General features: G+C 40.8%; 1 protein-coding gene across 1 annotated transcript; it reads left to right on the forward strand.

The window, feature by feature from the left end:
• Nucleotides 1-8,489: 8,489 nt before the first annotated feature.
• Nucleotides 8,490-9,017, forward strand: LOC121438705 (vacuolar protein-sorting-associated protein 25-like). The gene has a single exon (XM_041639091.1). The coding sequence runs from the start codon at nucleotides 8,490-8,492 to the stop codon at nucleotides 9,015-9,017; it is 528 nt and encodes a 175-aa protein (XP_041495025.1).
• Nucleotides 9,018-9,859: the final 842 nt, after the last annotated feature.

Consider the following 9,859-nt stretch of genomic DNA (forward strand, 5'->3'; position numbering starts at 1 on the left):
TCAGCTTACATCCAGATCCCCATACCCCCTGTCTCCCTCCCTCTCTCCCTCCTTTGGGGCATAGCGCCTCCCTGCCCAGCCTGCTAGGACACTGGGACCGAATCCGAACCGGGAGGACAAAGGGGTGGCCGGTAGCTCCTTTGTTCCCATAGCCTGCCCGCAGCGAGCGGGGTGGGCCCTTTGTTCACGAGCTAACCAAGCAGCGCGGAGTTTCGATCTGGGCACCGAGTGAAATATCATTGTGGAGAAACATCTCTGGGGAGTGACATCACTGGGAAGGTACATCAGTGGGCAAGAAGACCTGATCCTGTAAAAGAAGATCCAAAGGGGAGTATTGGGAGGAAGAGATGGGCAGACGCCAATGCAGGAATTCTCCCAGCAATCTGAAAAACAACACGAAACCACCAGAAGCCAGTGACCCCACAACAGGAGGACATGAACACCTTAATCAAGAAGAAGTAGAAAAAACTGACTTCACGAAAGTGATTGACACCCTTAAACAGCATAGAAAAAATGCCCTTATAGAAATGGATGAGAAGTATAACAGAAACTTCGAGGAATTCAGTAAATCAGTGAATGATACCCTAGGAAACAAAGGAAAAACAATCAAGCAAATTAAGGAAACAGTTCATGACTTGAAAACTGAAATGGAGGCAAAGAAGAAAACACAAACAGAGGGCCAGCTGGACATGGAAAATCTAGGTAAACGAACAGAGACTACAGAATCAAGTATAACCAGCAGAATACAAGAGACAGAAGAAAGAATCTCAGATTCTGAGGATAACATAGAGAAAATAAACACTCTGATCAAAGAAAACAGCAAGTCCAACAAACTCTCATCACAAAACATTCAGGAAATATGGGACACAATAAAAAGACCAAACCTAAGAATAATTGGAGTAGAAGAAGGAGAAGAAGTGCAGCTCAACGGTACAGAAAATATACTTAATAAAATTATAGAAGAAAACTTTCCCAACCTGAAGACAGATGTACCTATGAAGGTTCAAGAAGCATACAGAACACCAAATAGGCTGGATCAAAAGAAAACATCCCCTCGCCATATAATAATCAAAACACAAAATATACAGAATAAAGAAAGAATATTAAGAGCCGCAAAGGAAAAAGGCCAAGTTACTTATAAAGGTAAACCTATCAGACTTACACCTGACTTCTCTATGGAAACCATGAAAGCCAGAAGGTCCTGGATAGATGTTCTCCAAAAACTAAGAGACCACGGATGCAAGCCCAGACTACTATATCCAGTCAAACTTTCATTCACTATAAATGGAGAAAACAAAATTTTCCAGGATAAAAACAAATTTAAACAATATGTAGCCAAAAATCCAGCCTTACAGAAAATAATAGAAGGAAAATCACTAACCAAGGAGTCCAACAATGACCACAATAACTCAGACATCTTGAGACTCTTCACCAGCGCAAATCAAAGAAGGAAAACACACAAACCCTACTACTAAAAAAGTGACCGGAGTTAACAACCACTGGTCATTAATATCACTTAATATCAATGGGCTCAACGCACCTATAAAAAGGCACAGGCTAAGAGATTGGATAAGAAAACAGGATCCAACCTTCTGCTGTTTACAAGAAACACACCTCAACCACAAAGACAGGCACCTACTCAGAGTAAAGGTCTGGGAAAAGGCTTATCAAGCAAATGGACCTAAGAAACAAGCAGGTGTGGCCATACTAATTTCTAACAAAGTTGACTTCAAACTTAAATCAATCAGAAGAGATGGAGAGGGACATTTTATACTCATAACAGGAACAATTCAACAGGAAGAAGTGTCAATCCTGAATATCTATGCCCCTAATATAAAAGCACCCACGTATGTAAAAGAAACATTACTAAAACTCAAGGCAGACATCAAACCGCACACACTAATAGTAGAAGACTTCAACACTCCTCTCTCACCAATGGACAGGTCAATCAGACAGAAACCTAACAGAGAAATTAGAGAATTAATGGAGGTAATGAAGCAAATGGACTTAACAGACATCTATAGAACTTTCCACCCAAACAGGAAAGAATATACCTTCTTCTCTGCACCTCATGGAACCTTCTTGAAAATTGACCATATACTTGGTAGCAAAGCTAACTTACACAGTTACAAAAAAATATTAGTAACCACCTGTATCTTATCAGATCACCATGGATTAAAGTTAGAATTCAACAACAATGCTACCCCCAGAAAGCCTACAAACTCATGGAAACTGAAAAGTCAACTACTGAACCATACCTGGATTAAGGAAGAAGTAAAGAAAGAAATTAAAGTCTTCCTTGAATTCAATGAAAATAAAGAAACAACATACTCGAACTTACGGGGCACTATGAAAGCAGTCCTGAGAGGAAAGTTCATAGCACTAAGTGCCCACCTAAAGAAAACAGAGAAAGCACATACTAGAGACTTAACAGCCCACTTGAAAGCTCTAGAAAAAAAAGAAGCAGACTCACCTAGGAGGAGTAGAAGACTGGAAATACTCAAATTAAGGGCTGAAATCAACAAAATAGAAACACAGAAAACAATCCAAAGAATCAATGAAACAAAAAGCTGGTTCCTGGAGAAAATCAACAAGATTGATAAACCCCTATCCAAACTAATCAAACGACAGAGAGAGAACACGCAAATTAATAAGATCAGAAATGAAAAGGGGGACATAACCACAGACACAGAGGAAATTCAGAGAGTCATTAGATCTTACTACAAAAGCCTGTATGCCACAAAACTGGAAACTGTAAAAGAAATGGACGCTTTTTTAGATAAATACCATTTACCAAAACTAAACCAGGACCAGGTGAACAATCTAAACAGACCTGTAAGTCGCCAAGAATTAGAAGCTGTTATCAAAAACCTCCCTACCAAAAAAAGCCCAGGACCAGATGGTTTCAATGCAGAATTCTACCAGAACTTCCAAGAAGACCTAATACCTATACTCCTTAATGTATTCCACAATATAGAAACAGAAGGGTCATTACCAAATTCCTTTTATGAAGCCACAATTACTCTGATACCAAAACCACTCAAAGACTCAACCAGGAAAGAGAACTACAGGCCAATCTCACTCATGAATATCGACGCAAAAATCCTCAACAAAATACTGGCAAATCGAATCCAAGAACACATCCGAAAAATTATGCATTATGATCAAGTAGGCTTCATTCCTCAGATGCAGGGCTGGTTCAACATACGAAAATCTATCAATGTAATCCAGCATATAAATAAACTGAATAAAAAAACCATATGCTCATTTCATTAGATGCTGAAAAAGCATTTCACAAAATTCAACATCCATTTATGTTAAAAGTCTTGGAGAGATTAGGGATACAAGGGTCATACCTAAATATAATAAAAGCTATATACAGCAAGCCGACAGCTAACATCAAATTAAATGGAGAGAAACTCAAAACCATCCCACTTAACTCAGGAACACGGCAAGGCTGTCCACTCTCGCCATACCTCTTCAATATAGTGCTTGAAGTTCTAGCAATAGCAATAAGACAACATAATGGGATCAAGGGGATTCGAATTGGAAAGGAAGAAGTGAAACTTTCGTTATTTGCAGATGATATGATAGTGTACATAAGCGACCCCCAAAACTCCACCAAAGAACTTATACAGCTGATAAACAGCTTTAGTAATGTGGCAGGATACAAGATCAACTCCAAAAAATCAGTCGCCCTCTTATACACAAAGGATATGGAAGCAGAGAGGGAAATCAGAGAAGCTTCACCTTTCACAATAGCCACAAACAGCATAAAATATCTTGGGGTAACTCTAACCAAGGAAGTGAAAGATCTATTTGACAAGAACTTTAAGGCATTGAAGAAAGAAATTGAAGAAGATACCAGAAAATGGAAGGACCTCCCTTGCTCGTGGATTGGGAGGATCAACATAGTAATAATGGCAATTCTACCAAAGGCAGTTTATAGATTCAATGCAATTCCCATCAAGATCCCATCAAAATTCTTCACAGATCTTGAGAGGACAATAATCAACTTCATATGGAAAAATAAAAAACCCAGGATAGCCAAAACAATCCTACACAATAAAGGATCTTCTGGAGGCATCACCATCCCTGACTTCAAACTCTATTACAGAGCTACAGTAATGAAAACAGTGTGGTACTGGCATAAAAACAGAGAAGTTGACGAATGGAATCATATAGAAGACCCGGATTTTAACCCACAAACCTATGAACATCTGAGTTTTGATAAAGAATCTAAAAGTATTCGATGGAAGAAAGAAAGCATCTTCAACAAATGGTGCTGGCACAACTGGATGTCAACCTGTAGAAGAAAGAAAATAGACCCATATCTATCACCATGCACAAAACTCAAGTCCAAATGGATTAAAGACCTCAATATCAGCTCAAACACACTAAACCTGATAGAAGAGAAAGTGGGAAGTACCCTACAACATATGAGCACAAGCGATTGCTTCCTAGGTATAACCCCAGCAGCACAGACTTTAAGGGCAACATTGAATAAATGGGACCTACTAAAACTGAGAAGCTTCTGTAAAGCAAAGGACACCATCACTAAGACAAAAAGGCAACCTACTGACTGGGAGAAGATCTGAAACAACCCCGCAACAGACAAAGGTCTGATATCCAAAACATATAGAGAACTCAAGAAACTAGATTTTAAAATGCTGATTAACCCAATAAAAAAAATGGGGCACTGAACTGAACAGAGAATTCTCAACAGAAGAAGTTCAATTTGCCAAACGACACTTAAGGTCATGCTCAACTTCCTTAGCAATCAGGGAAATGCAAATCAAAACAACTTTGGGATATCATCTTACACCTGTCAGTATGGATAAAGTCAAAAACACCAATGATAGCCTCTGCTGGAGAAGTTGTGGAGGAAGGGGTTCCCTTATCCATTGCTGGTGGGAATAAAAACTTGTGTAACCACTTTGGAAATAGTGTTTCAGTTTCTCAGGAAATTCGGGATCAACCTACCCCTGGACCCAGCAATGCCACTCTTGGGAATATACCCAAGAGATGCCCGATCATATGACAAAAGCATTTGTTCATCTATGTTCATAGCAGTATTATTTGTAATAGCCAGAACCTGGAAACAACCTAGATGCCCTTCAATGGAAGAATGGATGAAGAAAGTATGGAATATATACACATTAGTATACTACGCTGCAGTAAAAAACAATGACTTCTCAAATTTTGCATCCAAATGGATGGAAATAGAAAACAGTATCCTGAGTGAGGTATCCCAGACACAAAAAGATGAACATGGGATGTACTCACTCATAATTGGTCTAACCATAAATAAGGGTCACGGAGACTACAATTGGTGATACTAAAGAAGCTAATTAAGAAGGTGAACCAATGGAAAAACATATAGTTATCCTCTTGGCTATGGGAAGTAGACAAAATAGCCAGGGAGAAAATTGGGATCTTGAGGGTGGGGTGGGATGAGGGTAAGGAGAGATGGGGAGAGAAAAGTGAGAAGGGAAGGAGGGGGAGAACTTGGGGAAACAAGAGGATTGGGATAAAGGAAGGTTGGACAGGGGATCACGGAAACACAATTCTTAGTTAAGGGATCCACCTTAGGGTTGGCAAGAGACTTGACCATAGAGTGGCTCACAGGAACCCAGGGTAATGTCCTCAGATAGTCCCTTGGGCAGCTGAGAATAGGGAACCTGTAATGACTCTATCCTATAGCAATACTGATGAATATCTTGCATATTACCATAGAACCTTCATCTGGTGATGGATGGAGATAGAGACAGAGACCCACACTGGAGCACTGGACTGAGCTCCCAAGGTCCCAATGTGGAGCAGAAGGAGGGAGAAGATGAGCAAGGAAGTCAGGACCACGAGGGGTGCACCCACCCACTGAGACTATGGGGCTGATCTAATGGGAGCTCACCAAGGCCAGCTGGACTGTGACTGAAAAAGCATGGGATAAAACCGGACTCTCTGAACATGGCGAACAATGAGGACTGATGAGAAGCCAGGGACAATGGCATGGGGTTTTGATCCTACTTCATGTACTGGCTTTTTTGGAACCTAGCCAGTTTGGATGTTCACCTTCCTAGACATGGAAGGAGTGGGAGGACCTTGGACTTTCCACAGGCAGGGAACCCTGACTGCTCTTTGGACTGGAGAGGCAGAGGGAGAGGTGTTTGGGGGGAGGGTGAGAAAGGTGGGAGGGGTAGGAGGGAAATGGGACGTTGGGAGGGGGCGGTTACTATTTTTTTCCTTTTCTCAATAAAAAAATTAATAAAAAAAATAAAAATTAAAAGGCACAGGCTAAGAGATTGAATACGAAAACAGGATCCAACATTCTGCTGTTTACAAGAAACACACCTCAACCACAAAGACAGGCACCTACTCAGAGTAAAGGGCTGGGAAAAGGCTTATTAAGCAAATGGACCTAAGAAAAAAGCAGGTTGACTATACTAATTTCTAAAAAAGTGACTTCAAACTTATATCAATCAGAAGATATGGAGAGGGATATTTCATACTCATAACAGGAACAATTCATCAGGAAGAAGTCTCTATCCTGAATACCTATGCCCCTAATATAAAAGCACCCACGTACGTAAAAGAAATATTACTAAAACTCAAGGCAGTCATCAAACCACACACACTAATAGTAAACTTCAACACTTGTCTCTCACCAATGAATAGATCAATCAGACAGAAACCTAACAGGGAAATAAGAAAATTAATGGTGGTACTGAATCAAATGGACTTAACAGACATCTATAGAATATTCCACCCAAAGAAGAAAGAATATACCTTCTTCTCTGCAGCTCATGGAACCTTCTCAAAAAATGACCACATACTCGGTAACAAAGCAAACTTCCACAGTTACAAATAATTATTAGTAACCACCTGTGTCTTATCAGATCACCATGGATTAAAGTAAGAATTCAACAACAATTCTACCCCCAGAAAGCCTACAAACTCACGGAAACTAAACAGTCAACTACTGAACCATACCTGGATTAAGGAAGAAATAAAGAAAGAAATTAAAGTCTTCCTTGAATTCAATGAAAATAAAGAAACAACATACTCAAACCTATGGGACACTATGAAAGCAGTGCTAAGAGGAAAGTTCTTCACACTAAGTGCCCACTTAAAGAAAACAGAGAAACTACAAATTGGAGACTTAACAGCCCACCTGAAAGCTCTAGAAAAAAGAAGCAGACTCACCTAGAAGAAGTAGAAGACTGGAAATAATCAAACTAAGGGCTGAAATCAACAAAATAGAAACACAGAAAACAATCCAAAGAATCAATGATACAAAAAGCTGGTTCCTGGAGAAAATTAACAAGATTGATAAACACCTATAAACTAATCAAACAGCAGAGAGAGAATACGCTTTGGACTGGAGAGGGAGGGGGAGAGGAGTGGAGGAGGGGAAGAAGGGTGGGAGGAGGGGGAGGGAAATGGGAGGCTGGGAGGGGGTGAAACTTCTTTTTCCTTTTCTCAATAAAAAAAGAAAACCTCAGATGTTGACAAAGATTTAAATAGTTCTAGGGAATTAAAAGCTGAAGCTGAGAAAGAGTTGACTTTGATTGAAGAGAAATTATAGAAGGAAGGCTCATATGGCTTGCAAGGATCCAAATTTTACCTGCATTCTTAGTCATATTCCCCTCCAAAATTTCCTCTATAGGAATTTTAAAGCAGAGGGAAGATATTATCTTAGTATGGATCTTTTTACCACATAAACCAAATAAAAAATTATAAACTTACATGAAAAAAGTCTCTGAATTAATTATAAATGGAAAAATGAGACTTTGTCAATTAGCAGGAAAAGACCAGGCACAGATTATATTGCCTTTTACTAGTGATGAATTTAAAATATTATGGGAAAACAATTGAACCCTGGTAAAAAACTTTTGCTGATTATTTTTAGGAGAGATTATTCTCAACTTTCCCAAAAGCAATAGAATTAACGTTATAAAGAGCACTGCTTGGATCCTTTCCTGCATTGTATGTGACACACCAATAACTAGAGCCCATACATTCTATACTGAATCAATTAAATCAGGAAAAGCATGTTACAATTCAGAAGATTTAAGTCAAATAGAACAAAACCCTTGTAATTCTGTCCAAAGGAGAGAATTATACGATATTCTAATGGTACTAAGGGATTTTAAATAACCTCTCAATATAGTTTCTGATTTGCAATATGCAGAAATAGTTATTTTGCATACTAAATAAAACCACTGAATTTATACCAGATGATAAGGAATTAATTTCATTAATAACGGATATGATGTCATGATGCTGATAGCAGTACTTTAAGATCACTTTTGTGTTACAAGCTGCTCAAGAGTGTTTCAACTTAGCTGGCTGAGATGGTGCACCTTCTTACAATGTTCTGGGGAGAACTTCAAATAAGAACTTCAGAAAAACCCTACTGACTACTCAGAGACTACTTGCAATTAAGCAAGAGAGTAATCTTGAGGTTCCGGGTTTTCTGGGCTACTACGATGACAATGAGTTTCAAGTGGCCGTGGCAGTACCGCTTCCCGCCCTTCTTTACGTTACAGCTGAACGTGGACACTCAGCAGAAGCAGCTGGCCGCCTGGTGCTCTCTGGTTCTGTCCTTCTGCCACTTGCACAAACAGTCCAGCATGATGGTGATGGAAGCCCAGGAGAGCCCGCTCTTCAACGTCAAGCTACAGCGAAAACTTCCTGTGGAGTCAATCCAGATTGTATTAGAGGAGCTAAGAAAGAAAGGGAACCTCGAGTGGTTGTATAAGAATAAGACTAGCTTCCTGATCATGTGGCGGAGGCCAGAAGAACGGGGGAAACTCATTTATCAATGGGTTTCCAGGAGCGGCCAGAACAACTCTGTGTTTACGCTGTATGAACTGACCAGTGGGGAAGACACAGAGGACGAAGAGTTCCATGGGCAGGGTGAGGCAACCCTACTTCGTGCTCTGCAGGCCCTACAGCAGGAGCACAAGGCAGAGATTATCACTATCAGTGATGGCCGAGGAGTGAAGTTCTTCTAGCAGAGACCTGTCTCCCTCCACTTCTTACCTCCCACCTTTCCAGGACTTTCAAAAGGAGACAGACCAAGTGTCCCACAGACTGGATCACTCACTCCACCAGACTCACAGGGCTCAAGTCCTGAAAGCTCGGACTTAGGGATACTTCCCACAGAATCCATTCTACCTACCCCTGGGACAGGGTGAGCCCACGGTGCCAGGGAGAAAGGATGTTTCTTGCCCTACCTCCTTTTCCATCCTAGACTGTCTCTGGGCCAGGGTCTATAAACCTGACACTTTACATGTGTTCTCACACATAAGTACACACCTACATGCGCCTACACACGCTTCTTTCTCCTCCCCCCTTTCACTCCTTTAGCTGCTATTGCCTCCTTTCTCAGGCTGGTGCTGGATCCTTCTTAGGAGATGAGGGAAGCCCTGGCTGCAGGCAGCCTTCCAGGCAATACGAAGATAGGAAGCCCCAGAAGGGGCCTGGCAGTGAAAGGCAGGCCCACTCTGATTTAAGATATTAAAATCTCTACTCCCACTGCCTGCCTGTTACTACTGCTGGAATAGGGCTGCAGAAGGCGGGGCAGGTTCCACCTGATTGAGTCCCAGCCAAGGAGAGAGAAGAATCCTTTGGCCTTTGTACAAGAGAAGGGCTGCTGGGTTTGGGGGTCTGCAGTGAGCCCCTAGCTTTCCATGTGCTGGGTGGGTTGTGTGGAGGAGTGCTGTTGGAAGATGACTGGGGGACAGACTGCTCTCTAAATTGGAGTCACTTAAAAAAAAGAGAGTAATCTTGAAAATTAATCATCATTATAGTTTTACAATATCACATAGAAAAAATATCACTCCCATGACAGCTG

This window comes from Microtus oregoni, unplaced genomic scaffold (assembly GCF_018167655.1).
Source record: "Microtus oregoni isolate MIOR12 unplaced genomic scaffold, Mior012 000056F_ref0000123, whole genome shotgun sequence".
Lineage (NCBI taxonomy): Eukaryota > Metazoa > Chordata > Mammalia > Rodentia > Cricetidae > Microtus > Microtus oregoni.

Excerpts from the sequence above, each read along its gene's own strand:
- LOC121438705 (XM_041639091.1), top strand. The coding sequence starts at position 8,490 with ATGACAATGAGTTTCAAGTGGCCGTGGCAGTACCGCTTCCCGCCCTTC.